Here is a 12,474-nt window from a genome sequence, read left to right on the forward strand (position 1 = left end):
AGTGCTGTTGGTTATATAATTATTTGTTTCGTTAACAACTGCTTTACATATAACTAAAGAAACATTTTATTGTACTCATGCTGCGTCCAGGCACTGACATCTGGCAAAAGCACCAGACAGAAAGTCAATCATAACATATTGTACCATACAGCATCAGTCTCAGGAATGTATGTATAATAACTTAAACTAAATAACAAGGTAATGTTGGTCAACCTTTTTAAATTATTTTTAGCAAAATAAAATAAAATATTTGAAGTCTAAGCTATGTAGCTAAATGAATACACTGAAAACTCAAAGTCGGAAATAAAAATCCAAGTTTCTTACCTTTCCACCTTGGCCGGTCGTCTGGACCAGGTTGAGACGAAGCCAATTAAGAATAACTCTGTTCTCCTGCAGCTTTTAAAGCCAGTTGCAAACATTTTCAGCATCTGATGCCGCATGCTGCGACTGTTTTCAATTTTTCCTTCCTTTTGAGAGTAAAATGTTGTCTGACGTCACATAGTCCACAGAAAAAACAACACACAGAGTTTTGCTTTCAGAATTTGCACTGTATTGGGATATGCTCAGCAGTATTGATTTGAGAATCATCAACAGAAAGAAACCCAGAAGTTACACACATTATAATCGTCCAAATGAACACACTGAATCAACAATGAGCAAAAAAGGAAAAAATGTACTATGTACTTATTCTTTGACAAGCAAGCCTGTTAACACCCAATTATTATTTAGTGAGCATGGCAGCATATTATCTTAGTTACTAGGTCAAATTAAAGTAAAATCGGTTAGCTTTAGGCTACTTTTGTTAGGGTGCTAAACAGTAATTCTTACAACACATCAAGTTTCTCACCAACCCACATCCCCAATAAAACAAAAGTAAAATGTCTGATTTCAGTAGCTTGAATAGTGCATGTGTAATGTGAAAGGTGATCATGACCTCAATATCTAACCAAAACATGTCTTGTGTAAACTGCCTTTCAAGTCACTTGAGATTTTAGCGAAGGTCTGCCTAGCGTTTTTCAGAAGAAAGCAAATGACACCAAAACATCTCTTTTTTAAGTCCAGAAAAAATAAAACCTAAGGCAGTTAATAAGAAGCAAATCCTACACCATATGATTTGACAAGTATTGTTCATCTTATTATCTTTGCGTATACAGGCGTATTAACACCTATTCACACCTGTCCTTGGTCAAAAGACTGTAAAGTTGTTCTAAACCCCTCCTCAGTAACCTCACAAACAAGCTTTAACAATCCTTTCCTGCGACAACAAGGATATAAAACACGTCCATTTGAGAACCACCATGAAGACCTGGGTATTGTTTGTTCCTGTTCTGATGCAACTTAAAGAGTTCCTTCAATGACCGGTGCTGTTGACAGTGTGGCTCCAAGAGAACAACCAACCACTCAAAATCAATGTTCGTGCAGGTTCAAATAAACAAAAATGGATGAGTGTGGAGGAGGGAATGAACAGGGAGAAAAAAAGAGCAACCAACAAAAATGGTGGCAGAGAAAGGGGAGGGGGTAATGGGAGTGTGAGGAGAGGGGAAAAATAAGGTTGGGGAATTCAATGAGCCACAGGCCCGAGGGAGGGGGAAATAGGTAGGTAACCAAAAAAAAAAGGGTGGGGAAACGGAAAGATCCAAGCACAAGTTCAAATCTCTAAAGGGGAAAAAAAGATGGAGATGAGTACATCAATTTGCTTCTGAAGGCTTAGGCAGGTTGAAGAGGAAGGGCTTTTCCCTGTGTAGCGGGTGGAGCAGGAAGCCCTAATCAGGCATGTATGGGCGGAGGTGATCCTCGATGTCTCCCACACCCCAGCAGGTCAGCTGGTCCTGGGGCAAGTACAGGCAGAGGCTGCACAACTTGAAAACTGTGGCCTTGGTTTTAGGCGCCTGTAGGAGATGTAGACAGAGAACATTGGTGGTGGGTGGTGTTTGAAAAGCCCAGGGTCTCCGTTCCTCAATAACACAACACAGTTGTGTGACTCACCTGTAAGTGCTGTCTATCCATAAAGAGAAATACAGACTGAGTTGGGTTGTTCATGACCATTCCAGCCTTGTCTTTACGACCCAACGCATGCAGGCACTGCTTCTCGTAATCTCCATGATGAAATTCAAACTTGGCCTGCAAATAAATGATGGATACAACAAATTCAATCCAAACTCAAGGTGGATTTATTACTTTGATTTACAGATTTTTTTTAATTAAATAAAAGTAAATTAAAATTAAATGTAAAAAAAAATCAGTCTAAGTCCTAGTGTAATCCTATGGAGCTTCTAGTCCTTTCAAATCAGTCACACATAGATAACTTAAACTGGTCTAAGAACAACTTTTTACAATTGTTACAAAACTGTTTCTAAAGATTGTGTTGTGTGATTATACACATGAAAAATACAAGAAAACATCTTTCAATATCAATAAAAACCCAATAATATATACAGCAATTTGGTGTAGTTAATAAAGCAAGTGATGATGTCAGCTCTCAGGTCTGAAGGTCACTTTATAAAGTTAATGGCTGACTGTGGAAGTGTTTCCAACTAACAACTAGTAAATATATATGGATTATTCTTTAGCAACCACAAGGAGCTCTTTTTAGTGCACAGTGGTCAACACGAGTTTTCTCACCTGAACAGGCCTAAAGGGTTCTTCTTCAGCCCCCTTCCATCTGGAGAACAGCAGACAGACAATCTTCTCAATATCATTACGTGGCCAAAGAATAAAATCCATCGCCTGCGTGCAGCCAATCACATCCTGTGAGACAGGAAGACAATGCATCAACATGAAAGTATTTTTAACTTCTACTCTGAAGTAGGTCCTTTTCAGGGCGCTCAGTCTCACCCTTCTCATCGACTGATATCGGGGGGCGTGCAGTTGCACAACGTCCTTTTGCAGGAGTTCGATCGAACTCTCAAGAGAGTAGCTGGAGTCCCGCACACCTCGTAGGATGTTTTCTTCATAGTTGTTGGTCATCACTGGCACCACTTCATCTACTTCAAAGAGTGCTGACTTTTTCTTCTGTAGTGATACATGCAAAGGCCAATTCCAATTTTAGTTCACATATATCAAATGTACTGATCCAACAATAAAATACTACAACCACTGTATGTTTCTGTCCTGACAAACCTTTTCCTTGAAAACGAAGGCTATATAAATCTTGAAGTCAAACTGATCAGCCAAAGATTCCCTTTTCTTCCGAAGTTGAGCTCGTAGGCGATTTCTGGTTTGATTCCTTCGTGAAGTTGGGTCTCCCATAGTTAGATTTTGATGGCAATGTTCTACTCTGAGTGCAGAATATTGTAGCTACACTACTTTTCAAACGTGGACAAAGGATGGAGTAAAGCTACCCTTAGCAGAAACAACCCAACAAACAACTCTAGGTTTGATCTGTGAAATACCCACTACCTACCAACTGAAAAGGTCAAGAAATCAGAAAGAAAACTAAGTCATTTTTAAGGGCAGTGATTAGGAGGGGAATGGCCAAGCCGCTTTAACTACATCTCCTAAATATTGATCAGAAATCTGTTTTAAGACGTGATTTTACGCCATAGAAACTTTTGTTCAGCCTGCCATCAACAAGTTTGTTTAAGCAAAAACAGCAACTTAAATTTGACTTAAACCCCTCGACTGAAAATGCATCAAAATCAATAGATAGCTGTTAGATTAAAAAGCCCATGTCGGAAGTACACACAGGTTTTTGATAGTGAATTTGAGTACAGACACGAGTGAACAGACTATTCGATAGTATGGGTCATTTCAGAGTCTCTCATTCATGGCTGTCGTTGTGTTTTTTTCTGCAGAGACTGGACTACGTGTTGGTTATATGCGGATCGGGGACAAAGACGAACATGGTAGGTAAATACAGATGCCAGCAGACGTTGGCAACGGGTAACATCGAAGACAACTGCGAAAGTGACTCGACATTTCCTCCACTTTTAGTGCCACTCGTGAGGCCCACGGCCTGCGCTGCTGTCACTGCTGCTGATCATGATGTGGGCGTATTTTTAGCACACTAGCTAGTCTAGCTAGCAGGCTAACCTTAGGCTTTCACACTTCCAACACTAACTAGTAGTGATCCAACGATTTAGCTACATTTTATCCTCTGAATGACTGGCTCGATTTAGGCCTACATGTGACCACGGACTAGCGTTCAGTCATCTTTCCATGTGTTTACATCCTACTGGTTTGGCCAATGTGGCTGCCAGTGCTCGAATCGTCAGCAGACCTGCAGCGTTTGCTGTTTTTAAGTGGTTTCGCGATCGCTCGGCATTTTAGCTACGTATCATTCGCTTACAAGTTCATCGACTAAATGCAGCCAAGAAATGAAACAGCAGCGAACTTTATCCACCACGCTGAATAACGTAACAAACGCCAGATAGACAAACTAAACCCTCCCTTCGCCCGAAGTTTAGTGGTTTTCGCTTGTTTTCTTTCTTGTCTTTTCTTTCGTCGTCACAGCCCTCGACTCGCCCCGCTGCTTCTGCATGCCATGTCAAGATAAATCGACAATCATGCTAAAGTCCTCCGTTCTTTCGGTCAACAAATGGCGTCGTCTGTCTCCCGGTGGACCCATATTTTAGAGCGTGACTGCCAAGCTTTGTCCCGTTCGTTATTTGTGTTTTTTTCGGTCAGCTAACTGAAGCACACACGAGCTCTTCGGCCCACAGCCTCCCCAAAATGGCTGCCTCAGTCAGCTAGCCTACTGTGACGTAAGATGACATGTGATTACAGAGGGGGCGGGGGTAACAAAATAAATATACAATGGATTTTTTTTCTTGGAAACTAAGCACGGTTGTGTATCTTCAGCTTGTAGCATTTATATGTTTGTAATGTATATGAAACAATGCTTCCAAAATAATGATAACAATAAAAACTATAGGTTATTTTTTTTTATCACCAATCTCCTGGAGGGGCGCGAATATCACGTGACCGTATGGGCGTATTTAAGCTCGTGGCGGGAGACCATCAGGAGAAGAGAGAGAAATAGCCGTTCAACGGAGTCTGGCTTTATTCGCCGTAAGTACATTAAACGGTTCTTTTTCTTCTAGTATATAAGTTGTTAATGTTAATGGGTGTTATTTCGAATATTGACTTCTGGCAGCTTAGCTAGCGTTTCCGTTAACGTGGATTGTTTTGAATGGTTGCTTGCGTTAGTCGTGTGACACGGCAAAAATGTAACTTACTAACGTGGTCGTTTTCTGTTTATATTCAACCTACCACACACGAGACGGATTTAAACAGTTGCTACACGTGTAACACTGCTTGTAGCACATACTTGCTGTTTTATATTTTATTGGTAATAATATTGAACGTTTACTCCAACATACTGACATCATCTGAATAATTATCGACCATTTTTAGGTGTCCTTGAAGAAAATGAGTGTTAATGGGAAACTGTCCAAGTCCAGCCATCAGAAGTCTAATGAAAACATAAAGGTAAGTTAAGATAAATGTTTTAAAAAAACAAAATCACAGTATCTCGCCAGTCACTATTGTGTGTACGAATGGTCTCTTATCAATGGTCTGTTTACACTTAATCAGCAGTCAGTCTAATCTAAATGATTTACTTAATTATTTTCTCAAAGCCAACAGAAGTCTAAAGATAAAAAGCTTACTGTATAAAAACCATGCAAATGAAGTCACATGATTTCACGCCGTTATTGTTTGATTTATTTACTATATTGGACTCCTTAAAATCATGTTGAACTCCTAATAATCAGCATCACCTGTGGTTTAGCCACCAAGTTGGGAAATGTGCTGCAAGTTGTCAGATTTAATCCATGGCTGATGCTCTTTTTCTAAAATCTAGCTAGTTTGTGGTTTCAATAGTTTTTAATATTGATTTGTATTATTTTGTCAGTTTGACATTGTATGATGTAAAGAAATAACTAATGACACATTTTTTTTCAGCCCCTTCTCTTCTTTTGTGTATTTGTACATGCGTAAAGCATTAAATGCACAAAATAATCTGAGCTGACTTCCTAAAACTGTATTAGACAATGCTTTTTCTTTTTGGTAAATATGGAATAATAAACAATCGGGACTGATAAAATATCACACATTGTCTAAAATTATTGATCTGAAAATGAGACCTAAAATGGTATCGGTCACAAGTGTTGTGAAGTGAACAAACATTAACTGCCTGTGTTTACTGAGGAGAAACTTTCCCACGGGATTGTTTTAATGTCCTGGTCTTGTTCCCACACCTGTACCCTGTCTCACATGGCAGCGGTGTTGTCATACCTCTCCTTAAAACCCATAGTGACAGTGTAACTAAGTAACAAAATAACGCTAAGCCTTGGTGAATGGAGGCTCTGAAGTGAGAACATGGGTGATGGTAGGTTCTCATGGGAATAGCCTTGTTGTTTTGTGTTTTTTTTTTTGTTTTGTTTTGTTTTGTTTTCCCTTAACTGTCATCTGCTGTGTGTTTGGAATTCTGCCATTAATTTGGTTGAATTTAATTACTGACCAACCATTTTTTTTCCTCTCAGAGTTTTTTTGGACCGTCTCAAAAAGCAATGGCAGTTCCTCGGCAGACTCTACAGGTCCTCCAGGCCTCAACTGTCAACACAGATTTGGGAAGATCCGTTCAGGTACGTAATGGATGGTCAGCTGATCTTATATCGGAGTGGGGGGAAATTAGAGCCTTTCATAACCATAAGCTCTTGTGTTGTAGTCAGGAAAAGTCATTCCAAAGCGGAAACAGTGGAGCGCAGAACAAATTCGAGGTCCAAAGAGAGTGAAGGTGGAAGTGAAAGCCACACAAACAGAAGAAACTCAGTCTGAGACAGATGGCATGTCCACTGAGGCCTATGAACTCATGGTCAAAGGTAGGCGTTATGATCAACAATTAAAATAAAAATGTATATGCTGTCTATAGTGTGAACCTGCCTGATTTGACAAACTGTAAACTTCTGCTGTTCCAGAAACACCACCTCCCACCTACTGGAAAGAGGTGGCTGAGGAGAGGAGGAAAGCCTTGTACAATGTTCTACAGGAGAATGAGAAGGTGAGTTAATCACTATGAGGAGGCTAATGTTTAGCTCCTGAGTGGAGCTGTTCCCACGCTCCCTTGGGGTCATCCCTAATTGGCCCAAATCCATCTGGAGCTGAAGTTTTGAAGTAATTCTGCACCTCAGACATGAGATCAGTGAAAGAAATCACACTACAGCCGTCAGTACTGTTGAATAATACTGTCACTGTACACCCTTACTTTCTTCACTGGTGATATGGGTGTTAAAGCTGTCTTTTGTTTTTGTTTTTTTTCTCTCCCCTTTGTACTGTATTTCAAAGAAGTTAGTAAATTGTGAAAGTACTTATTTATCACACGTCTGCGTCTTTGTTTATTAATGACTTTTTTTTTTTTCTTTCCTGTAACCAGTTGCACAGAGATATTGAGGCCAAAGATGAACAGATATCAAAGCTGAAGAGTGAGAATGAGGAGCTACAGGAGCTGGCACAACACGTACAGTACATGGCTGATATGATTGAGGTTGGTTCATACACACGGCTGCAGACACCGTCCATGATATCTGTGTGAACCCAGGACATTAAGTGAAATTTCAATGCTTAGTCCATAAAAAAACTGAATAAAAAATAAAGTGAGATGTTATATTTCTCCTAGACAACCACATCGTTTATTGCAATAAATCTGAAAAGGCTAATATTCCAAAGCTAAACCTGTTTTTACCTAATTTTATTTCCTGCAGAGGCTGACGGGAAAGTGCCCAGACAACCTAGAGGAAATGAAAGACATTGCTCTGGATGAGGAAGAGAGTGATGAAGAGGATGACGACGTCGGAGACCAGAGTGAGGAAGAATATTGTGACAGTCAGACGGAGGATGAAGAGGACGAAAACTCTGAGGATCAGGATTAATAACACCATGACATCATTGGACACTGACTTCAGGTCAACTGTTCTCTGGCAGCAACAGCTGACCATTAATTTAACATTTAGCCTTTTTTATTTTTTTTTTAAGGGTAATTTTGTTAAAATGCTGCTCTTAAATTGTATTGTATGAAGTGCTGGACTGTCAGGAGCTGTTTTACCATGGTTTTAAGGTTTTGGTCTCTTTTGAGTGTTAATCAGTACAGTATCATCTAAAAAAAAAAAAAAAGCAGAGGTATATGGGAGACATTTAGACATTGGAAGACTGCATTTTTTTTGTTTTTTTGTTTACACTGTAAAAAATGTCATGTTGCAACATGCCTATGTACATAAAGGTATCTGTACAATGAACACCTTTTTTTTTAAATAAAATGTTGACTTTAATTTTGTTGGCTTTTCTTACTGTTGACTTGAAGTTGGCAACCTTCAGGTTGATTTCAGTCTAATTTGAATGATTGGCAAATAGAGTAACTTTAGAAGCAAACATGGTTATTTACGGTGTTGTTTATAAATGTTTATACCTTTGTTACCAAACCATTAGAGGGCACTGTTTGACAAGTGAGCTAACTGACTGAATTCTGTGGGTACTCGGTACACAATAAAACCCACTGAAGAAATACAGGATAACTTGTGCAAAAATAAAATTTATTGCAGCTTGAGCAGAGGAAATGCTAACCACAAAGAGCAGTAGTACTGAAGCCACTGACCAGACATGACTAAGCTCAGTATAGGGAGAACTGCCCAGTAGTAATAATCAAAAATCAACAATTAATTCAGCTTGTACTCTGCAGTGTTTAGAAGTAAAAAGTAACACTGGTCAACTGCAAGTCTGAAAGAATAAAAAATATGCTGAGCAGGTGAGTCTGATACCAGATTAATATACTGTATAGGATGTTTAACACATGAACTTTATTTTGGAAAAGGCTGTTTAGAAAAAAGATTAGGCTTCAGTAGCAACTTCATACCTACAGGTATTAAAATATAGAATTTATAGAAATGATTTATTGAAGTTTGATTTATATGGCTTTGGACTTAGCGGTTATGGCCTAATGCTGGAGTGTGGGTTAACCTTGTGCTTTGTTTTTTTTTTTATCTTAGTTTTATTTTAAAAACATTGTCCCAGATGAATTACGAGCTATCTTCCTTTGGTTGCAGGTAATCTCATAAAAGTATATATAGTTACTGAAGCTTGGGGCCTTGTATAAGAAAAACAAAACACTGTAACACTATAAGACTATATGCAAATCTTAATCTTCTCCAAAATAATAGTATTTAACATTATCTCCAAAATAAACTCCCCTTTAAGTTAAGCATTAAATCAGTCGCATGGTCACAAGTGGAAATCTTCGAAACATAGCATCAAAAATCAAATATTTACAAAACAAAGTCACCGGCACTGGAACAATAAAGCATATTAGAATTACAAGGAGTAAATAATAAATAAGTGGTGATAAAAACTGCGAGTTTTATCATCTCACTGGACTCAGTAGTACAGTTAGAATGAGAGAAGTGGTTTAGTACCTTCCTCAGGTCACTGTGCTCACATTTACAGTCAGAAAGAAAATACCCAGACAGACGTACCAGACGCAGCACATGTGAGCTCAGCTAGATCCCATGCTGCCCCTACAGAATCCTCCTTCTCCTCCATTGTCAGATGGATGCTGCTAAAAACTGAATGTATCGCCCTCTGCTGGCTCCACACCTGGAAATATTCATTTACAAAAGAGAAATGTGGAACTTGCCTGCTTGACCTCCATGGTCAGAGCCCAACGTTCATGATAGATATGTACAGAAAAATTGCACTTATTCAACTGCAAGAATGAGAAACCAGAGCTGAGGTTAAAGTTTCTGAGCAGACGTTCCTTTCACTCTGGAGCCGTTCAGAAACAGCAAAGTGCTTTTCCACCACATTTGCCTCACTCCTCTCTGAAGCCACTCTGTGATTGGACCGTGATTCTACAAAACACATTTCATCCATAATCCCTGAACATAAAATAGAACGTACCAAGTAAAATAATAATAATAAAAAAACCCACACACACATTTTGAAAGCCAACCATGCACCTAACAGTGTGTGTGTCTAGCAGGCCTTATTTACATACATTAAAACAGTGCCAGGTTTTCCGGAATCACCCTTGAAACATTTCACCAACTTTAACATGTGACAACAAAAAAAGGCATTGTTAAAGTATTACACAGTTGAATCTGTAACAGCTAAAACGTTCATCCAATAGTGGAAGGGCGAGAGAGGTGATGTGAGCAGTGGTGTGTGGTCTGTCTTCCATTTCCCAGTACAGTGCACTTTCAGTGGTTTTGTGTCCTGTGACAGTAAAACGTGAGAGTTACCAGTGTGAGTGGCTCAGGAGGCAGGGTGACTGTGGGAGGGGAGAGCGGGTGAGTAGAAGTCCTCAGGTCTGTTCCGATAAGATCAGAGTAAAGTGACCATCAGCCTGGTGAGGTTTACGGTGCGACACCATTGTCCTCAGAGGTCAGCCTCAGACGTGTGTCTGTTATCTCTGATTTCAGAGCAGATTGTTCAGAAGGCCGTGGTCACAGCGTTTCCTCTGCGTGTGCCCAGACGCATCATCTCCCTGGAGACTGTGTGCAGCTGCTCGTAGGCCAGTCGTCCCTCATCACCTTTAACATGTACGAGAATGTGTCAACGAATATATCTTACGCTTTGCAAGTATGAATAATTATAGAAAATATTTATATTAATATTGATATATTATTTTTATTTACAATAAATAAATGAAATGTTCTTCAGTTATATTAATTTAAAAGAGTTTTCTGACCAGTACTTGTACAAAGTTCTGTTTAGATATTTAATTCAAATGGCAGCCATGTTATTGTGCATCAAATAATCTTTCTTTTAACCTCTACAGATTCAGGGGCTAACCTTTAGCTAAATTCATCATTCATAAATTGTAAGTTAGCCTTGGTTTATCATCTTATTTTTTAAATAGCACTGATGATCAAGATTGATGTGAGTGATGGTGAAATTTACACAACAAAATTGTGTAACTCACCAAATGTGAGCAGGGTTTCTATGGCGACATGGCGGAGCTCCTCATCAGCTGAGTCACAGAGCGCCACCACAGCTTTGATGCTCTCCACAGCCTGCAGACAGAAGTAAAAGATCTGAGTGGCTGTTTGGACGACAGTCGACCAGTGATACCCAAACACTGTGTGTCACTGGGATCACTGGGTGTGCAGTACTGGGCAAAGTATACAATTACACTTCAATGGTCTGAAAGCGACTATTTATTCACTGCAGATAAAAAAACGAGTCAGTGAAATGCAGAACAATTAAATAATATTCCACTAGATGGCAGTAGATGCAGTTAAACTAAAAGAGTGACTCAGGTCTTTGTGTGTACGTTCCACCAAATATCAGCATCAACTAAACTGTTCACATCAACTAATACATCACTGTATGTCATTAGACGAGGAAAGGATGACGTCATATCTCATACTGTACATTTAATGAGACGCAAACAGTAAAAGTGAATCCACTGACCTGGAGACAGCTGAGAGCCGAACAAGCTGCTCTCTGACTCTGACCTCCAGCCTCTGATAAGGCCTGAGTGTAGAACTCTACAGCCTGGAACACACACACACACACACACACAATCACACATTACACACAACTGTCAGTGACAGTGTTTGAGTGAACTCTGAATCACAGACACTAACAGATTTCAGGTGTAGTGTGTGTATCTACAGCAGTACAGTCTACATGTCACAGTACTCACTCTTGTCCTGAAGTGACTGTGTGACGCTCCTGAACAGAGGTATTCTGCTGCAGCCTTGTTGACCTGAGGATGGTCGGCCGTGAGCAGGGAGGCCAGAGCTCTGAGCGTGCTGTTTTTAGGCCACAGTGATGACACAGGCACCGCCTCCATCTCCACCAGACACTGAGAATAATCTCCAATGATCAGAGTCTCCGTGAACACCTCTGAGGGAGAATCAACACAAGATCAGTAATTAAAAACTAAACCACTGGTCATAGAGGAGCAACAAAAGAAATAAAAAAGACTTTAGCTGACCCTCTCTGGCCAGGTCCAGCAGATGGCTCCCCATGTTCTGGACCGCATGTTGCAGGATGTAGCTATGGAACTGAAACACGGTCAGGACGTCCTGTGTGTAGGCAGGAGGAGTGTGTGATGTCACCAGGTCGCTCCTGTCCACCATCTCACCCACTACAATACTAATCACTGCAGGAGCAAAAACAAACCCCAAAACAACAAGTTTGATCAATAATAACTCCAGAGTAGAACAACAACAACAACACAATGAGAACTGGGCCACAGTTCGTGACTAACAAACAGGAGGAGTGAATGAACCTGAGTCAGTGCTGTGGGGGTGTCTCTCCTGCAGCACCCCCGTGTAACACTGCTTCATGTGTTTGATCACTCGGTCCAGTGTGGTGTGGAAAAGTCCTGCAGACCCGTTGCACTCTGACCACAGAGTCATCAACTCTGGACGCTCGGCAAGTCCTGGTAGGACTGAGGAGGAGGAGGAGGAGGAGGAGGAGGAGGAATTAGAACAGCAGAGTTATAATCAGTCTAAACCAGGTTTCTGGTACCTA

The 12,474-nt window shown here is 40.2% G+C and overlaps 3 protein-coding genes across 6 annotated transcripts in view; 1 reads left to right on the forward strand and 2 right to left on the reverse strand.

The window, feature by feature from the left end:
* Nucleotides 1–527: 527 nt before the first annotated feature.
* Nucleotides 528–4,693, reverse strand: c18h6orf62 (chromosome 18 C6orf62 homolog). The gene is made up of 5 exons (XM_008331674.3): nt 3,121–4,693; nt 2,836–3,012; nt 2,623–2,748; nt 1,987–2,121; nt 528–1,889 (listed from the first exon to the last, which is right to left on the reverse strand). The coding sequence occupies exons 1-5, from the start codon at nt 3,247–3,249 to the stop codon at nt 1,764–1,766; spliced, it is 693 nt and encodes a 230-aa protein (XP_008329896.1). The 5' UTR covers nt 3,250–4,693; the 3' UTR covers nt 528–1,763.
* Nucleotides 4,694–4,870: 177 nt separating this feature from the next.
* gmnn (geminin DNA replication inhibitor) lies at nt 4,871–8,256 on the forward strand. The gene is made up of 7 exons (XM_008331675.3): nt 4,871–5,010; nt 5,356–5,430; nt 6,486–6,587; nt 6,671–6,824; nt 6,921–7,003; nt 7,376–7,486; nt 7,704–8,256. Exons 2-7 carry the CDS (start codon nt 5,371–5,373, stop codon nt 7,869–7,871), a joined length of 678 nt encoding a protein of 225 aa, XP_008329897.1. The 5' UTR covers nt 4,871–5,010; nt 5,356–5,370; the 3' UTR covers nt 7,872–8,256.
* Nucleotides 8,257–8,507: 251 nt separating this feature from the next.
* Nucleotides 8,508–12,474, reverse strand: part of ripor2 (RHO family interacting cell polarization regulator 2) — a 42,224-nt gene continuing 38,257 nt past the window's right edge. For all 4 annotated transcript variants that reach the window (XM_017041222.2, XM_017041224.2, XM_017041223.2 and 1 more), the window contains exons 17-22: nt 12,230–12,391; nt 11,933–12,100; nt 11,639–11,841; nt 11,404–11,487; nt 10,913–11,003; nt 8,508–10,520 (exon numbers count right to left, since the gene is read on the reverse strand). In XM_017041222.2, coding sequence (XP_016896711.1) covers nt 10,420–10,520; nt 10,913–11,003; nt 11,404–11,487; nt 11,639–11,841; nt 11,933–12,100; nt 12,230–12,391 — 809 coding nt within the window. In that variant the 3' untranslated portion in view covers nt 8,508–10,419. The remainder of the gene's footprint in view (nt 10,521–10,912; nt 11,004–11,403; nt 11,488–11,638; nt 11,842–11,932; nt 12,101–12,229; nt 12,392–12,474) is intronic.

Source organism: Cynoglossus semilaevis, chromosome 18 (assembly GCF_000523025.1).
Source record: "Cynoglossus semilaevis isolate Cse_v1.0 chromosome 18, Cse_v1.0, whole genome shotgun sequence".
NCBI lineage: Eukaryota > Metazoa > Chordata > Actinopteri > Pleuronectiformes > Cynoglossidae > Cynoglossus > Cynoglossus semilaevis.